General features: G+C 55.2%; 2 protein-coding genes and 1 pseudogene across 3 annotated transcripts; all 3 read left to right on the top strand.

Annotated features, from left to right (window-relative positions):
- Nucleotides 1-265: 265 nt before the first annotated feature.
- Nucleotides 266-609, top strand: LOC308529232 (MORF4 family associated protein 1 like 2-like; annotated as a pseudogene). The gene has a single exon. The product of its transcript is annotated as an MORF4 family associated protein 1 like 2-like (transcript).
- A 4,974-nt stretch (nt 610-5,583) lies between these two features.
- On the top strand, nt 5,584-9,101 carry CALHM1 (calcium homeostasis modulator 1; the record flags this gene model as incomplete). Its single annotated transcript, XM_081104962.1, has 2 exons — nt 5,584-6,135; nt 8,619-9,101. The coding sequence occupies 2 exons, from the start codon at nt 5,584-5,586 to the stop codon at nt 9,099-9,101; spliced, it is 1,035 nt and encodes a 344-aa protein (XP_080961088.1).
- A 6,060-nt stretch (nt 9,102-15,161) lies between these two features.
- Nucleotides 15,162-18,498, top strand: CALHM2 (calcium homeostasis modulator family member 2). Its single transcript, XM_081104791.1, has 2 exons — nt 15,162-15,875; nt 17,557-18,498. The coding sequence occupies exons 1-2, from the start codon at nt 15,321-15,323 to the stop codon at nt 17,971-17,973; spliced, it is 972 nt and encodes a 323-aa protein (XP_080960917.1). The 5' UTR covers nt 15,162-15,320; the 3' UTR covers nt 17,974-18,498.
- The last annotated feature ends 925 nt before the right edge of the window (nt 18,499-19,423 follow it).

Genomic DNA, 19,423 nt, shown 5'->3' with positions numbered 1-19,423 from the left:
ACCGGTTAATAATGCGGATTTTATGATCAAAGAAAACACGATAATTTCAAGAGAAACATCAAAAGTGCTTTATTCAAAGTAATGTCCATCGCTAGCACTTTTCTTCAAAATAATGAGTTAAAACTTCCCGCAGGACGCCGTCTCTGCTGCAAAAGTTGAAAGAACCTGTTGCTCATCGCAGTGGCGGTTGGGCAGAGCTCAGCCCCGCGCCGGCGCTGGCTGTCTGCGCTCCGGCCTCTCGGGGGCCGCGAAGGACGGCGGCGCGATGCAGCCCGTGGTCGCGGTCGAGGCGCCGGAGCCCGAGCTGGAGTGGGAGAGGGTCCCGAGCCCCCGGCTCACCGCCCCGCGCCGTGACGTCAGCGCCCTCGAGCGCGAGCACGTGCGCGCGCACCTGCGGCCCCGGAGGCTGCAGGAGATGGAGCGCCTGCTGCACGCGGTCCGCAGCGAGGGGGCGGCCTCGGCGGAGAGCGCCCTGGACCCGGCGCCGAGGCAGAGGAGCGGGTGGGGAAGCTGTGCGAGAAGGGGGAGAAGAAGGCGGTGGGGGCCGCGCTGGTGGGGAAGCGCACCGTGGAGACCCACCAGCAGATCGGCCGCCACGAGTGTCGCTGAAGGGCGCGGGGGCAGGAAATATTTGCAGAATGTGGACCAGCCCCGTCACGAGGGTGAAAACCCAAGTCACAAGGCAAGAAAAAAAAGGAGACGTCAGAGAAGTGGGAAACGGAAGTCAGATGGAAACTTGTAACTGCTCGGCGGATAAGATGATGGACTCCGCCACCGGGCAGGCTGAGCCTCTGAGCTTCCCGGCCTGCAGCTCTGACTCTGTGGCCTCGGGGGAGCGCGCGGGAGGCACCGCGCCGCCCACCGCCAGCCCGAACCGGGACCCAGCCAGAGGCAGGGGGAGCCCTGGGATACGGGTTAATAATGCGGATACCGGTTAATAATGAGGATTAATCATTAACCGGTTAATAGTGCGGGATAATCATAACCGGTTAATGCGGATTTTGTAATCAAACACAATAATTTCAAGAAAAACATCAAAAGTGCTTTATTCAAAGCATAGACAGCCCTGTACCAGGGAATAAGGAAGAGAGAATACACAGGTGATAAAGCCCCACCAATTCTGTTTCTAGCAGACCAAGGCTGAGCCCCCTTCAAGGTGCACCCCATTTTGAGATGCAGCTCCTTTCTCGGCCCAGCTTTTCTGCCCACCTTCAGTTAGCAGGTGCTTCCTCCCTCACCTTTCCACTCACCATTTTCCCCCGCCCCCCCTCGACCTGCGGCCTGACACCTGAGCTCAGTATCTCTGTGTAAGGCTGCCTCCTTCCTCAGGTATCTTCAGGGCTATCTTACCACGGCCCTCAGCAAAGAAGCTGGCACCCTGGTGAGGATTTCCCCTGGTGTGTGGTGTTAGGACCAGATCGGCAAACCAGGGTGGGGGCAGACCTAGACATCTCCACATTGAACAAGAAGATTTTGTAAGTTCCAGTGTTTAAGAAACTCTGGGCCAACTGTGGGTGTGGGGTCTGGCTACGGGATGAAAACCCTTGAAACACCAGAGTTCGATCTTGCTGGGGGGAAAAAAATACTGCCACTCAATGTCTGGTGGCCCAAACAGGAAGGGTTGGGGAAGATCTAGCCTGTGAGCTCCTCCCTAATGACTCACTCATAGCACACACACACCCACACACACACACTCACATCCCACTGTTGCCTTCATTAGCACAAATGGTGCAGACCCGTGCTTTTCTAGTCATTAGGTCCAGGAGTAGTCCAGGAGTCCCAGGATGTCTCCCGAGAGCCCAGCCCCCTCCATATCAAGATAGTTATACCTGCTCTCCTGACCTCCTGCCAAGGGACCTTGTAGGACCAGACAATCCCTGCAGTTCAGCCTCCCCCCACCTACCCTGCTGTGGTTAGGCCATGCAAATATCAGAAATGGCACTGAGGTGGGGCAAGATTTAGGCAAAGTGTTAGCAGGGATTGGGTCAGGAGGGGGTGGGGAAAGCTTGGAAATGGCCCAGTCATGGCTGGTGAGATCCCAGCCTGGGGAAAGGAGGCTCAGGGACCTCACTTTGGGCTGCAAGGACGCAGCATCTGGACCAGTAAAAAGCCACTGACTGTCATCAGTACTCTTGCCTTCTAATACTGAGCACTTACAGAGCACCGACTGCATAGACAACCCTGTACCAGGGAATAAGGAAGAGAGAACGCACAGACGATAAAGCCCGCTGTCTAATGGAGAGACAGTCAGCGATGGGTACAGGAATCATTATAATCAGCAGCAAAAGGTGTAAGTGATATGATAGACTAGAGGCAAGTCAGGTGCCATGGGGATTGAGCATGTAGAATAACGCTCCAAGCCGGGCGACTGGCTGCATTTGAATGGGTCTTGAAGGATGGGGAGGGTTTGGACAAGGAGAGAGAGACGTGGGGGTGGGGCAGAGCACCTCAAGGGAAGAAACAGCAAGAACAAAGGCAAAGAGTTGGGGAAGAGGTCGCACATGTTTCATTTATTCTTTCAGCAAATAATGATGGAATGCCTAGTGTCCGAGAGCAGGACAGACATGGGCCTATCTTAATGGAGCTTCCAGTCTGGAAGGGAAGATAGGACATGAGCTAGTGAAAAAAACAGCTAGTTGCCCTAACCGGTTTGGCTCAGTGGATAGAGCGTCAGCCTGCGGACTCAAGGGTCCCAGGTTCGATTCCGGTCAAGGGCATGTACCTTGGTTGCGGGCACATCCCCAGTAGGGAGTGTGCAGGAGGCAGCTGATCGATGTTTCTCTCTCATCAATGTTTCTAACTCTCTATCCCTCTCCCTTCCTCTCTGTAAAAAAAAAATCAATAAAATATATTTTAAAAAAAGAAAAGAAAAAAACAGCTAGTGAAAGGGTGTGCAATCCAGCCTGGCTAAAGTGAGGACCTTGGCTGGAGAACCGAGGAGCCCACCCCACATGAAGTCCACCAAGAGGACCAGGGACGCATTCTTGGGATCCTCTGCCAGGGATAGTCCTCAAATGCATCCCCACCCTTTTTAGCCCCCAAACACGATATGGTTTCAAACCCCAAATCTTAGCCAATGTCCGTCCACACCATCATTTGTTAACATCCCGTGAGAAAGAGATGCCTGGGGCAGCATGTGCCACCTCACCTGGGAGAGAGGGACACAGGTGGGAGGCTTCCACCTGCACCTGAAGACCCTCCCTCCCAGGGGAGCAGCCATCGGGGTGCCTAAGTTCATTCCCTAAGCCTCGTCGCACTCTGGGTGATGGCCCTCCTGTGCCTACCCTGTACATAGAGCCTCTCTTGTAGGAGACACAGTGGCCAGCGGGCAAGGCAGACATGTACTAGCCATGAGGGCGTGGCTTGACTAAATCCCCCATGTTGCCCATGCAGCCTGGGCAGCTCAGTTCTGAGTGAGGAGGGAAGGATGGTGGGAGACAGGGAAGTTTGGACCTTGACTTCATTCTGCAGGAAGTCAGTGATGAGAAAGTGCTTGCAGGCAAGCTCAGGAGGAGGGCTGAAACTTGTGGTTCACCCACATGGCTGGGATGCCTGAGCTGCAGGAATGGAAAGCATGAGAGAGGCTTGAGTGAGGAGAGGAAGGGCCAAGACCTGCAGAGTTGTGGGTGCTCCTCCAGCCGCTGGTAGAGAGCAGCGCCCACTTGAGCACCAGACACTCGTGCTCTCCTACGCAAATGGGACATTTTCCTAAAGGCCCAGCACCCGCTCCCCAGCGGCCCCTTTGCATGCTGCTTTTCATGATACTTAACTCCTCCAGCACTAAGGTGGGGGCCAGGACAGGAAGCAAAGGGCCCAGTGCACATCCCACCCTCATCCTGCTCTCCCTCTGGGGGTCCCCCCCTGGGGAACCCCCGGCAAGGGTCCTCCAGAGGCCACCATCCTAGAGGCCCCATTTGCCGCAGGCCCAGCCAGAGGGCTGAAAAGAGCACTATCCTTCTCCACCCGCATCCTGTTTGTGACACGACCTTTTCCACCTGGACCAGTGGGCCAGGAGAACTGATGCAGCTGGAAGAGAAAGGCCAGAAAACACTTTTCCGCCCCCTCTCCCACCGCCACGCCCACCTAGCCTGGGCTCAAATCCCACTCCTCCACCTACACGCTGGCTACACTTTAGCTAGTAACTTAATCTCTCTGAGCCTCAGTCCCCACCTCGGTAAATGGGGACAATAGCACCTGTTCCATAGGGTTCTATGAGCATTTCACGAGGCGATGCCTGTAACGGGCTGACACAGGGAAAGCCCAGTCAATGCAAGTTCTTGTTGGTCACACAGACACGCACAGACCACTAATGTGGTTACATGCACACATGCAGATACACAGATCCCGAGGCCCAAAGGCACCGAGAGCACCCACAGGGGTGCACAGAGCTACCCTGTCCAGCCTCTTGCTCTGTGTCAGCCCCGGCCCCACCCTCTCACCCCAGACAGGAGCCATCTGGTTGGAGCTGGGTCTGACCTGCTCTTCTGGGAGAACTGGTGGGCATCAAAGGGAGCCCTTTAAACTCCTCCCCACTTTGATAGGAGGGGCCTTGGCCTGGTTCCCACAGACGCTTGAGGGCCTGAGCTCAGGCATGAAAACCTACCCCGCCCCCCGCACTCCTTTATCTTTTAATCTGGGGGAGTAGACGTAGGAGGAGGGGCCAGGAAAGGATTTTTCATCCATAATCTACAAACACGGACACCCACAGAGACATAAGAAAACCAGACATAAAAACACCTGCATTATGCTCACAGGCTATAGCTCCCTGCCCAGTAGGGAGGAGACCCAGCAACCTCAGATTTAAATCCTCTGGCTCCAAATTCAGGGCTTTTTACTCTATGCCATGCTGCGCGTTAGCACTGTCTCCATTACTAGAGCTGCCCTCCCGCTGTGACCAAAATCACTACTGCCATCATTATCATTACTGCTATCACACCACCGCCATCGTCACCGCCATCACCACCTTCACCTCCATCAGCACCATCCCCAACACCAACACCGCCTTCCCCAGCACCACCATGATCACCCCCCTTACAGCCACCACTACAATTGCCCTGCATCATCGTGCCATCATTGTCTGAACAGATGGGGGACCCTGGCACAGCATGGAGGAAAGACCCAATGGAAGGGCCGAAGGAGGGTGACATGCTTCCTTGGAGCCCAGGGGACATGGTTCAGAAGCTCAGACCTCTGCAGCAGCCCTGGATTGTCCCAAACTCCAACCCTGCGGAAGACAGTGTCTTCCCAGCCTGTCTGCACTCCTGGCCCTCCTCCCACACCCATAGAGAACTGGTCCCCATCAGGTGTGGCCCTGGTGGTTTCCCTGTGCCGGAGGTGGCTATGGAGAGAGAGCCCGGAGGGGAGGGGCAGAATCCTGGCTACACCCACAGCACTGGCCGCCTCGCGCCTCCCGGCCAGCACCTAACTAGAGGTTTCTCAGAGAGACAGTGACCTCAGCCACTGCCCTGAGCTCTGCCCGTCTCAGCCATGAGGTGGGCACCCAGTGGGCACCGTGGGCTGCAAGAACCATCCTTGAGGCAGCGGTGAGGTGGGAGGAGGCCACCAGGCTCCGTGGGGGGCGCGATGGACAAATTCCGGATGGTCTTCCAGTTCCTGCAGTCCAACCAGGAGTCCTTCATGAACGGCATCTGCGGCATCATGGCCCTGGCCAGCGCCCAGATATACTCAGCCTTCGATTTTAACTGCCCCTGCCTGCCCGGCTACAACGCAGCCTACAGCGCCGGCATCCTGCTGGCACCGCCCCTGGTGCTGTTCCTGCTGGGCCTGGTCCTGAACAACAACGTGTCCATGCTGGCTGAGGAGTGGAAGCGGCCGCCAGGCCGCCGGGCCAAGGACCCCGCCGTGCTCCGCTACATGTTCTGCTCCATGGCCCAGCGCGCCCTCATCGCGCCTGTCGTCTGGGTGGCCGTCACGCTGCTGGATGGCAAGTGCTTCCTCTGTGCCTTCTGCACCGCTGTGCCCGTGACTGTGCTGGGCAACAGCAGCCTGGCACCCAGCCTTACCCCGCCAGAGCTCGCCCGCCTGCTGGCCCGGGTGCCCTGCCCGGAGATCTACGACGGTGACTGGCTGCTGGCCCGTGAGGTGGCCGTGCGCTACCTGCGCTGCATCTCCCAGGTGAGGGGACAGTGGCCCGGGCTGGGTCTCCCTGCACAGACCTGGGTCTCTGCAAGGGCCCTATTCCCCCACCTCTCAAAACGGGGATCTCTCAGAAACAGTCATGTTTTCCAACAGACTGGGCCCCTCAGACGGAGCTCTGTGGGGCAGGGGCGTATTTTCCCAACAGAGGCAGGGGCTTCTGAAGGCCACGTGTCTCTTCAGATGGGGCCACCTGGGGAAAGTGCTGTGACCACTTCAGTCCAGAGGCCTGTTCCCACCCTGAGGTCCCCAGAGCAGACCCAATGGCTCAGCCAGTGCCATAGCCTCATCCTGAGCTCCGGCTTGGAACCTGGGGGAATTTGCATCCTTTTCCTCTCCCAGGCTGGGCCGTGGTGAGGCTGGTGAGAGGCTAAGCCATTTGGGTACATTTCCCTGGCAAATGCCCCCAGCTGGTGTCTCCCTGCTTGGGGAGTGGGAGCTGAGGGTCCGCTGCCCCTTGGGGAGGAAGATGTACTGTGGGGATGTGCCCTGAAGGCAGGGTTGGAGGGCCCACTGAGAAAATCCAGAGCTCGAGTCCTCTGCCCCTCTGGGCACTCACCCATCAGAGCCCGTCAGGCCTCCCTGCAGGCATCGCAGTGTGGGGAGGACAGCCTGGGCAGCATGCCCTTGTAGCCCGTGGACCAGGGGATGTCAGGGAAGGGGCTGGGGCTGGGCCTGCCCTGCAAGGAAGAGAGAAACTTGTAGACTCTGCTCGGGCAGGTCCAGACACCCTGCCCAGAACTCTCTCCTGGAGGCCTGCATCACCACCAGCCCCAAGTGAATCTCACACTCTGAGTGTCAGATCCAAACTCTGCTTCCATGACCAATGATTCTCCCTCATCATTGATGTTTCTATCTCTCTTCCTCTCCCTTCCTCTCTGATACCAATAAAAATATATTTTTAAAAATCCTATATAATAAAACCCTAATATGCAAATTGACAGAACGGTGGAACGACCAGTAGCTATGACACACACTGACCACCAGGGGGCAGATGCTTAAACACTGGGGAGCTGCTCCCTGATGGTCAGTGCGCTCCCACAGGGGGAGCGCTGCCCAGCCAGAAGCTGAGCTCACAGCTGGCGAGCAGCGCTAAGGGAGCGGGCCTAAGCCAGCAGGCAGACATCCCCCGAGGGGTCCCAGACTATGAGAGGGTGCAGGCCAGGCTGAGGGACCCCTTTCCCCCCAGTTCATGAATGTCAGGCACCACCGGGCTCCTAGTGAATAAATAAACAAACTCCACTTCCCTCCCAAACCTGTGCCTCTTCTCCTGTGGGCACTTGTCCCACCATCCCCTGGCCTCATGGCCTGGGGCAGTTGTCCCTCCACCTGACCACATCACAAGCTAAAAGGGCTCCCAGAGGACAGGCTGCCTAACCTATACACATATTCCATTTGGCCTTCAGAGGTTGAATGAAAATTCATTTTTAGAATTAGTTTGCATAATCTAAAAAAGCAGAAATTTTCACATAAAAAGCAGATTTCCAGCTTTATTTGAAACTTCAGGAGATCTGGCCCCACAGGGCACACATTTCCTCAGGGAGCAGCACAGGGGTTCCCCCCGGCCTGCTCAGATCAAGCACATGCTCTGCAGCTCCCCAGTGGATATCTGCCCTGCCAGACCCATTATAGACATTGGATTTGCTCTCCTCCCGCTTCTGATCTGGCCAAATGCTTCTCTATGCAGCTGGGAGCTGACTCTGAAGCACAGGTTGGAGAGCTTCCTGACCCGACCCCACAGGGAGCTGTTGGTGGAACAGAGCCAGCTTCCACTTCTCCGGTCACCTAGGGCCGTGTGACAGCTCTTCAGCACAGAGTTTGAGTGATTGTCTGATTGATCTGACCCCAGGGCCCAGCTCAGAGCCCACAGAGAGCAGGCACTCAGTGCTGGCGACTGAATGGCAGGGAAGACCAGGAGCCAATGGAGGGAAACAGAACTCAGAGGAGGAAGGGTCACTTTGGCCTGGGGGGTCAAGGAAGGCTTCCTGAAGGAAGAGGCCTGGTCGCAAGGGCCTATTGGCACAAATATAGTGGCTAACAGTTACTGAGCAACTATGTACCAGACACAGCAATCCTATGAGATAGGAACTATCACCAACCCATTTTATAGGTGAGGAAACCGAGGCACGGAGAAGTCAGCTTACTCCTGCTCAACTAGTAAGTAGTGGAGACAGGATCCAAACCCAAGGCAGCCTAACTCCAGGGTCTGCCTAGGTAACGCCTGCCTGTTGAGTGCCAGGCCTACACATGGGGCATATTCTTCACATGATCTGATTTTCATGAAAAGGGTATATGTATGCCTATTTTACAGACATGTAAATGGAGGCCAAGAGGTGAAGTCGCTTGTCCAATTGGTGCTCTTGTCACTAAAGGGCCTGACATAGGGAGTGGTATGGGGGGTGCGGACAGACGTGGGAGACCCGAGGGCAATGCCTGTTGACCCTTTCTTCTCTCCCATGCAGGCACTGGGCTGGTCCTTCGTGCTGCTGACCACACTGCTGGCATTTGTCGTGCGCTCTGTGCGACCCTGCTTTACACAGGCCGCCTTCCTCAAAAGCAAGTACTGGTCCCACTATATTGACATTGAGCGCAAGCTCTTCGATGAGACGTGCACGGAGCACGCCAAGGCCTTCGCCAAGGTCTGTATCCAGCAGTTCTTTGAGGCCATGAACCATGACCTGGAGCTGGGTCACACCCATGGGGCGCTGGCCATGGCCCCTGCTAGCTCAGCTGACCCAGCTACCACCGACGGTGCCAAGGAAGAGAGGGAGAAGCTGCGAGGCATCACCGATCAAGGTGCCATGAACAGGCTGCTCACGAGCTGGCACAAATGCAAGCCGCCCCTGAAGCTGGGCCAGGAGGAGCCCCTGATGGGCAATGGCTGGCCAGGGGGCGGGCCCCGGCTTCCACGCAAGGAGGTGGCCACCTACTTCAGCAAAGTGTGAGCTGTGGCCAGATGAAGAGGCAGGAAGGGGGGTCTGAGCTCACGGCCCATTTGACCTCAAACCAGATGGAAAAATGAAGGCTACAGGTGCTGGGCGGTAGGCCCCTGGAGCAGACCTACGTGCCCAGGCATTCACCTGCCCATTTGAGGCTGGAAATTTGGAGTTGGAAGGGGACCTCACTCCTCCAGCTGACACACGCCCTAGATGGCCCCAGAAAAGTGGACAGTGGAGCCACTAGCAGTGTTAGTCAAAGGTTCAAAATTGGTTTGGAGGGGACAAGCTTCCACTTCCCCATCCCCTCCCAGGCCACTTTATTTCTGGTTCATGATCTGCACTCAGGTTCTACGGACACCCTTGCCCCAGCATCCATGCTTGTCTGTGACTTTTTGAGAGCTCCGTTCCTGTATGCTCACGGCTCAGGGAGTGAGCGGGCATCCAGCCGTCTCATGAAACAGTCCTCTGATGTTTGGCCAGTCTTCTGAGTGAGGCTGACCAGGCCAAGGTGGGTCATACCTGGTGTGACACAAAAGATGCCAGAATCTAGGTCCGTTAGGGAGAAGCCAGGGTATGTGGTCACCATGGAGGTCACGCGACAATTGTCATGGTGGACTGCATGTTTATTTAACACCAAAGGACTCCTGTCTTAGTCCGTTTGGGCTGCTGTAACAAAATATCCCAGATTGGGTAGGTTATACACAAAGGACAATTATTTCTCACTTCTGGAGGCTGGAAGCCAAGACCGTGGTGCTGGCATGGTCCCGTTCTGGTGAAGGCTCTCTTCCTGATTCATAGCCAGTGCCTTCTCACTGTCCTCACAGCAGAAGAGCCTCTTTTATAAGTGCACTAATTCCATTCATGAGGGCTCCACAAAGGCCCCGCCCGCTAATATCATCACTTTTGGGGGTTCAACGTATCAATCCTGGAGGGGGCACATTCAGACCAAAGCACCTCTCATGGTGAAGGTCCTCTCACTGACACCTCCATCGCATCCAGGGGAAAACAGGCCACCCGCAGGGCTTGGCAGTTGGACACAAGCTGAGTCTTCCCATTTTCTCAAAGGCCCCCCCTCCTGAGTGGAGGCTCTAAAGTGCTTGAGGCGCTGCCCTGAGCTGGGGATGAGGGTGCAGGGGTGGAAGGGGGCTGCCTGGAGTGGAAACAGCTCAAGAGTCCAGAGTGAGACAGAACGGGGTCAGAAGCTGGCTCTACCACTTACAAATTGTGTCCCTTGGCCGGCTACTTCATTTCTGTGCCTCAGTTTCCTCCTGTGTACCATGGAGATGAGGGCACCTCCCTCACGAGGTTGTTGTGAGATTAAATGAGTGAAGTGTATAAAGGACATGGTATATGGCAGGCACTCGGTGTGTGTGGCTGACATGTTTGTTGATTTCTGAACCTGTGGGTGTAACCTCCTCGTCCCCCTGGACATGAGAGGAGGGACATCAGGAACTGCAGCCATCTTTGTTGAAGAGGAGGAAACAGGGCCAAGAAGATGGGCTTCTTGTCCCCTCATCTATCTTTAAGATGCAAGTCCTGTCCTGGCTGGTTTAGCTCAGTAGACAGATCATTGGCCTGCAGACTGAAGGGTCCCGGGTTTGATTCCGGCCAAGGACACATATGCGGGTTGCAGGATCGATCCCCAGTAGGGGGCGGGCAGGAGGCAGCCATTCAATGATTCTCTCTCATCATTGATGTTTCTATCTCTCTCCCTCTCCCTTCCTCTCTGAAATCAATAAAGAAATATATATATATTTTTAAAAAGATGCAAATCCTACTCATCTAAGAATTCATTTTTTTTAACATATATTTGTATTGGTTTCAGAGAGGAAGAGAGAAATAGAAACCCAGGAATTGAGCCCACAACTGGGCATGTGCCCTGAACAGGAATGGAACCATGATCTCCCGGTTCATAGGTTGACACTCAACCACTGAGCCACGTCGGCTGGACTAAGAATTGATTTTGATCTTGAGCCCTACAACATTGTTTTAATAATTTCCATTCTTCCATATTCACCCTTCTCTCTATTTCCACGTGAGAAGCCTGGTCTCCCTCTCTTTAATAGTTTGGGAGGAGGGCCAACCCTGTAGGCCAAGCTGGGCGGGAGGGCTCCTCCAGGATGTGGGACTTGATCTAGACCCTGAATGAGGGGGAGGATTCAGATGAGTAAAGATCAGGTGTCTGTTGGGGATGGGGTGGGGAAGGGGTGGTGCTTCCAATGGGAAAAGCCAGCCAGGAGGTATTGGGAAGTAAAAATGTGAAGAGTAAAGCTTTGGGTCAGGCAGACGTGGGTTTAAATACTAGAGCTGTAGGACCTCTGGTAAGTCACCGAATCCCTCCGAGCCTCAGTGTGTCCATCTGTAGAATGGACATTAAAAGATCTGCTTTCCCGGATGATGGTGAGGATAAAGGGAGATAACTTTGAAGGAAGAATCTGGAACGGTGCTTGGCACGTGGTAGGATCTGAAAAATAAACACTGGTCCCTTGCCCTTCACTCCTGCACATGGACAAGTCCAGCTCAGAGGCCAGCATGTTACTCAGCAGTTCCACTGTGACAGAACCGCAAGCATTACAGAGCTGGGGGTCTCTCCCTTGATCCTAGGAGTCATCCAGCCTGTCCTTGGACAAGACTCTCTCCTCTGCAGAATTCCTGACTCATGGCTCTCAGCCTTAGTTCGCACACTCCACAGGTGGGGAGCTCACGACCACTTTTTGGCACAGTCTGGACAGCTCTGATCATTACAGAGCAGCAGTTCTCAACCTGTGGGTCGCGACCCCTTTGGGGGTCGAACGACCCTTTCACAGGGGTCGCCTAAGACCATTGGAAAACACATATATAATTACATATTGTCTTTGTGATTAATCACTATGCTTAAATTATGTTCAATTTGTAACAATGAAAATACATCCTGCATATCAGATATTTACATTACGATTCATATCAGTAGCAAAATTACAGTTATGAAGTAGCAACGAAAATAATTTTATGGTTGGGGGTCACCACAATATGAGGAACTGTATTAGAGGGTCGCGGCATTAGGAAGGTTGAGAACCACTGTTATAGAGGCTTTTCTTAAAAGCCCGCCTCCTTGTAATTTCCATCAACCAGTCCGAGTTCTGCCCACAGGGCCTCAGAGAATCCCTAGACTCCAGAATCCTATCACCAGTCCTCTGAGATTGGAAGCAGTAACTGAGGAGTTAGCTGGAGTCTGGATGGAAGGATTTGTCCTGGCAGTGGCTGAAGGAGAAGGGCCAGAAGAGGGGTGGGGATGGGTGGAGGCTGTGGGCAGGGGGCAGGCCTAGCCTTGCATATCCTGTGATGGGTCAGCTTCAGTCTGATGGCATCTCTCCCCTAACCCTGCCAAGGTTTTATCCCAGCAGCTTCTGTCTAGCCAGGGTGGGGGCAGGGTGTCAAGCATAGGGGCTGCTCTTGTAATTGGCTGGGAAGGCAGGCCCAGGCCAGTTCTCCCACAGGCCCGCAGCCTGGCCCCTGAACCAGTCCCACTGGTGTAGGGCACTGTCAGGTGGGCTCCGGCAGCAGCTCTCTTCTTCGGGAAGACAGGCAGGCAGAGCCAGGCTCAGGCCGCAGGCCAAGAGCTGCTCAACAGGCAGCCCAACTTCCTCTCCTCTTGCACCGCCCTCTGCTGCCCGCCCTCCTCTGCCTGGCTCGGGGATGTTTTCCACTCACTGGCGTGCAAGCTCCATCCCGCTGTTTCCTCCTCTTTTTGGAGTTAAACTTTCCTGAGGACGCCCCCAGCTGTGCAGAAGAAAGTGAGACAGAGTTCTTGGAGGGCATGGTCAACAGAAGGCACTTCGGTGGAACGGCCCCACCCCAGCAGGCCCCACGCTCCCAAGTCTGAGCGCCACTCAGAGAGCCCAGCCACAAGGAGGCCAAAGCCACTCTGCCGTGCCTGTCTGCCTGCCGCTGGTCCCAGGTAAGGAAGGTCCCCTCCCTGGGGTGTGCCCGGTGACAGGTGAGCAGGGCAGGGCCAATCTGAGGCTGCCCAGAGGGATTGTCCTGGAGAGAGGCCCCTAGCTGAGGCATCCTCCCCGCCCCCCCCCCTCCGCCTCCCCGCGCCCCCCCTCCCCGCCCCAACTCTGGCAGGAGCCAATCCTGTCCCTCCCCCAGCCACCTGACCCCTGTCCTGACTGTTGCTGGAGGTCTCACTCCCAGCTGGGGGGAAGGGGGCAGTAGTCTCAGAAGCTGGCCTGGTCCCGCCTCTGCCCACCAGTGTTCAGGCATCTTATACCCCACTTTGTAGTTTATAAACCCAGGGCCTCCCACAGAGCTCATTAGGAACCTTGAAACCAAGGCGGGGGGAGGGGGGGGTGGGAGTGGGGGGGGGGGAGAAGGGGCTGCTTTTAACCCATTCATCCCCAGCAATATTACCCCCTTTCCAGGGAGTTAGACTAGAGCCCCTGGGCTGTGAGCTGGATCCCTCTCTGCCTCCATCTCCTGGCATCCCACACATGGTCAGCCAGCTCTGCCCTGCCCATGTGGCAACCTGGGCAGAGAGAAGGCATAGTAGGAAATATGGGCAAGTCTCCTCACATTAATTAGCTGCCCATACCAGCCCCCTACACCCTGGCTTCCTCTGGCCTATGGGATTTTTAAAATTTTTATTTTATTTTTCCATCACCATTTATCCCCTCTAAGCCCTCTTCCACATCTACCCACCCCCCTCCTGGCCTATGGATTTTTTTCACCCCAGGGATGGGGAGAAGGACACATGGGGCCAGGCCACACCCTGGCTTGTTTCTGGCTTGTGTGGGTGGAGCCCGGGAAGGCAGCTGGGGCGGAACCAGCCTGGAGCCTAGGCCACCACCACTTCCTGGCAGGCTGCCAGCGCTGCTGCAGCCCAGACCAAGGCAGAGCCAGTGGGGCAGAGCCAGTGGCGAGCACAGCCGAGCCTTAGCTTCATCGAGGCTTCCTGTCGCTGGCAGCTGTGTGATCCCTGAGTCCAGGGACCTGGTGCAAGAGGGCTGCTGGGAGGCTGCTGGATAGGGAACGGTTAGTGGGCGAGGAAGGGGAGGTTCACCAGGGCTCTCGTAGATGGGCACAGAGCAATGGAGGACTCACTTAGCTTGACTCACCCTGGTCCATTTTTAGGCCTCCTGAGGTTGTGGTCAAAGTCCCGCCTGAGCACCTCCACATTTGAATGGCCCCAAGCAAGGTATTTTATCCTCTTTAGACCTTAGTTGCCTGATCTTTGCAGGAAGGAGAATCACCCCACCCTGCCCACCTCTGGGAGCACCCTGAGGGCTCCACAGGGGGAGAGAGATGGAGGGACAGTGCCCTACAGGACAATTAGCAGGCGTTGTGTATGCCCTTCCTCCCCTCCAGCATTCATTCCTAAGGGAGCGAGGACCAGAACGATTTATGCTCTTTTCGTGGACGAGGACACTGAGGCCCAGAGAAAAGTCGTGAAGGGTGTTGCGTCAGGATGTCCTAAACCAGTCCAGAGCCTGAGGTCTCCAAGATGAAACGGTTCTTATGGACACCAGGGATGCTGGACCAGGTTCACTACCTTCCTCCACCTGCCCCACATCACAGGGTCAAGTCCAAGTCCCTTATCCACCAGGACGCCCACGCCAGCTTCTATACCCCTTTGAGGACACACCCTCCAAACAGTCCTGGGTCCCTCAGCCCGGAATCCCAGTGGGAAAACCAGTCAACATCCCACATTCCCCAAGGCCACAGGGCCATTCCTAACCCCCACCTCGAGAGAATCTTGCAGTAGCAACACGAACCTCAGTGTCGGAGGCAGATAGGCCTGAGGTGTGATCTCAGCCACTTATGTGGCCCTGAGAAGCCACCCCCCCTCAGGAGCCTCCACCTTCTATACACGAGGGATATGACAGCTCAGTGTGGGTCACAGTGCCAGGCAACAAGGGCTGTAATGCACCTGACACTTAGCAGGAGCTCAGTGAAGTGTGGCTGCCATCATTCCCACCAGGCCCCAGAGCTCCCCATCTCCTTCCCTTCTCACCAGCCTGAACACACAAGATCCCCTCTCTCCCCATTTTCAGAGGCAAACATTTATCCGTTATCTGCTCTCCGCAGGGAGTACCAGGCCGGCCACTCTAGGTGATAGAATGACAAGACCCTGCCCTGCCTTCAGGTGACCACCTGCCTGCACTCTTTGCTAGTCTCACCAGGCACCGTTGACCCGTCACCGCCTGTCTCCAGCCCTGTAGCCAGTCCTCCAGCCGACCTCTCACCATGGCAGCCCTGATCGCCGAGAACTTCCGCTTTCTATCGCTTTTCTTCAAGAGCAAGGACGTGATGATTTTCAATGGGCTGGTGGCACTGGGCACGGTGGGCAGCCAGGAGCTGTTCTCTGTGGTGGCTTTCCACTGCCCTTGCTCACCTGCCAGGAACTACCTGTACGGGCTGACGGCCATCGGTGTGCCCGCCCTAGCACTCTTCATCATCGGCGTCATCCTCAACAACCACACCTGGAACCTCGTTACCGAGTGCCAGTACCGGAGAACCAAGAACTGCTCGGCTGCCCCCACCTTCCTCCTCCTGAGCTCCATCCTGGGCCGCGCGGCCGTGGCCCCCATCACCTGGTCTGTCATCTCCCTGCTGCGCGGTGAGGCCTATGTCTGCGCTCTCAGCGAGTTTGTGGACCCCTCCTCGCTCACAGCTGGGGGAGAGGGCTTCCCCCGAGACCATGCCACAGAAATCCTGGCCAGGTTCCCTTGCGGGGAGGGCCCTGCCAACCTGTCAGGCTTCCGGGAGGAGGTCAGTCGCAGGCTCAAGTATGAGTCCCAGGTAAGGTGTGCAAAGAAAAGCACCCCTTTTTCCTCCTTTTGGTGGTGGCCGGGGGAGGCGGGGGGTTGTCGGGATGGCTCCGTGCTAGAGCTGGAGTTGGTCCCCAGGGGCCAAGGTCTCCAGGAAAGCACTAATCAGCATCAGGTATCGGAGCTGGGTAACCCCATGGGTTACTGTCTGGTGGGACAAAGGTCAATTCAGTCACAAATATGTTTTAAATGTTAAAGGGAATGTTCTGGCTCAGACTGAGCCTTGATCCCAGTCATGGATTAAGCCCCTACTCCAGCCAGATGGAGCACAAATCCTGCAAGCCTATGAAATATTTGCTATGGGCCATGAGCTGATAGTGGGGTGTGGCTGGCTCCAGGGACCAGAATGTTCCTATCCCAGGAAGGCCGGGGCCAGCAATGAATTAGCCTCAGGCACTGCTGACATATGGCAGTCCTGTGACCCAGGAGGCTGCTGCCCTGCTTCTAGCCTCAGCCTTGGCTCAGTCCTGAGGGAGTGAAGGTTGGTCAGAGGACAGAAGAGCAGAGACCTGGGCAGAAACAGAAAAACTGAGCTGGAAGCATTGACTTAGAGAAACAGGGAGCGAGGAACAGACAGGGAAGAGCATAAGATTCTTTACAAGGTCTCTCAGGTACGTAAGCAACACAAACAGAGAAGCAGGGTTGGAGACGCACCCAAGGAGATGGGAGATGAAAGACATAGAAATAAAATTTGATGATCAAAAGCCCACAGATCTCTCTAGAGGAGCAAATGGGGAAATGGGCTCACACCCAAGCGTTTGAGAGAAGCACACTGGCGATTTCAAAATGAGGCAGAGAGTAAGGACCAGGCCATGGGGGAGGTAGGGAAGGCAAGAGGTGGCATCTGGGCTGTGCCTGGCAGTTTTGACCTGGATTTTGATGGGCTGAAATGATGTAAGGGAGGCAGGTAAACCTTGGGGCTAAAGAAATGGCAGCAGAGCCCGGCCAGTGTGGCTCAGTGGTTGAGCACTGACTTATGGACCAAGAGATCAGAGTTGTTGTTTTTTTTAATATATTTTATTGATTTTTTTACAGAGAGGAAGGGAGAGGAATAGAGTTAGAAACATCGATGAGAGAGAAGCACCGATCAACTGCCTCCTGCACACACCCTACTGGGGATGTGTCCGCAACCAAGGTACATGCCCTTAACCGGAATTGAACCTGAGACCCTTCAGTCCGCAGGCCGATGCTCTATCCACTGAGCCAAACCAGTCAGGGCAAGAGGTCACAGTTTGATTCCTGGTCAGGGCACATGCCCGGGTTGCTGGTTCAATCCCCAGTACGGGGTGTGCAGGAGGCAGCCAATTGATACTTTCTCATCATTAATGTTCCTAATTCTTTCTCCCTTTCTCTTTCTCTCTGAAATTAAAAAAAAATTATTATTTTTTTTTAAAAGGAAAAGAAATGGCAGAAAATGCAGGAGGCAAAGTTTAAGAAACTGAATTCAAAAGAGTAAGGAAAAAGCAGTGAAATTATAACCAGAAGGGCCTGCTTTCCTTACAGAAGCAGAATCTTCATTCAGGGAAGTGAGGGCCAGTTCTGAGGGGGTTCTGAGGCCCAGGTTCAGCCCAGCCCAGCCCCTATCTCAACCTGGGCGGGTAGGGGTCCAGACAGCATCTTGCCCCTCCTCACCCTGCCCCTTCTCCGGCCAGCTCTTCGGGTGGCTGCTCATAGGCGTGGTGGCCGTCCTGGTGTTCCTGACCAAGTGCCTCAAGCATTACTGCTCACCACTCAGCTACCGCCAGGAGGCCTACTGGACGCAGTACCGCAACAACGAGGAGCAGCTCTTCCAGCGCACCGCCGAGGTGCACTCCAGGGTGCTGGCCGCCAACAACGTGCGCCGCTTCTTCGGCTTCGTGGCCCTCGACAAGGACGATGAGGAGCTGGTAGCCAAGTTCCCCGTGGGAGGCACACAGCCGCGGCCGCAGTGGAACGCCATCACTGGCGTCTATCTGTACCGTGAGAACCAGGGCCTCCCCCTCTACAGCCGCCTGCACAAGTGGGCCCAGGGGCTGCCAGGCAACGGCACAGCCCCGGACAACATGGAGATGGCCCTGCTTGTCTCCTAAGGTTCCTGTTCCCACACTCTTTGCAAATGACAATCCTTGGTCCAACACTGAACCCCACCATCTGCTCACATCAGCATCAGATTTTTTTTTCTTTTAACCATAGCTTTTTGGGAAAACAGACCAAGAGAAAGAAAGTAATCTGGGTACAGAGGAGAGAGCTAATGCACAACGTGGTCAGCGTGACAGGAAGGCTCTCCGACCTGAAGAAATCCCCTCTCATACTGCCGTCAGCCACCTGGTCAACAGCTTGGGAGGGAAGATTCGTACTCAGAACTGGTCCTTAATCAACTATGGTGTGGAGGACCTTTTACTGGTGGGCTCCAAGGCTGAGAAGCCCTGGCCAGCACAGTGAGGTGACAGTGAAACCTGCCAGCAGGTTCATTGTATAGGATATTGTGCAGTTAATTTGTGTCTAACTGCTTATGGACATCCAGCTCAGTGGTGCTCAGCTGGGAAGCTGCCCTTTGATGCATGCCACTGGCTTTATTTTATATATTTACATTTTTGATAAAGCTTTTCTAAGTATAAAGGACTAGCTTGCTGTCTATGTGATTGGATGGGACATGCCACAGCAAATCGGTGATCATGGGGACAGAGGGAAGGGGACAGGGAGACCCTGGGCAGGGCTCAAATGGACAGGAGGGAGGGCAGGGGCTCCCACAGGAGGGAAAGCTCTGGGGCTGATGACCCCTTAGCAGCTGGATTCAGGTATCTCACTTGATCTGGAGGAACAGAGGGAGCCTGGTCTCCCCAGAGGGAAGCTCAGCTTAAATTTCTTGGGTCAGAAGATCCTGCCCTCAGTAGGGAAGACTAGCTCTCTTAGCCCAGCCCTGGCTCCTCCTCCCTCCCACGCTCACCTTGCCCGATTGCCTCCACCACCTCAGAAACCTTTGATGCCCTCCCTTGTCCTGGCCCTGCTTCCTGGCACATGACTCAGTCATTGCCCATGGAAAAGCTCCCTAGCTCTCGGGACATTTAAAACTCTGCCAAAGAAAACGATTCACTCTCTTAAGACCAAGCCAAAAAAGAACTGGCTTTAACAACTAGCTGGGTCTGTGCTGGCCTCCAAGATCTCTGGACCGTACGAGATCATTACTTATCAAACGATGCAGGGAGACCGTCTTTCTGGGAATTTTATGAGGGAGGCCTGGGCCCATCACATCGCCTCTCCCTCAGGACCCAAGGAATAGTCATCAAGTCAGTCAATGCCCTGCGCCCAGCAGTCATTCTCCCAGAGGAGCTAGAAGGGGGCTCTCCCCAGAGCCACACAGCACCCAGTGTAGGTCCTCACGGAGACTCCTGCCTGCCAGGCAGCATACGACATACATGCTCTCACTTCATCCACAAAACCCTGCAAGGCTGGACTTTTTAGCTCCATTTTACAATGAGACACGCATTTGGAGAGGTTGGGTCACCTGGCCCTGCTGGGCTGAGGGATGACATCATCAGG

This window comes from Myotis nattereri (genome assembly GCF_964212035.1).
Source record: "Myotis nattereri genome assembly, chromosome: 13".
Lineage (NCBI taxonomy): Eukaryota > Metazoa > Chordata > Mammalia > Chiroptera > Vespertilionidae > Myotis > Myotis nattereri.
This window is presented reverse-complemented; position numbering and strand designations above follow the sequence as displayed.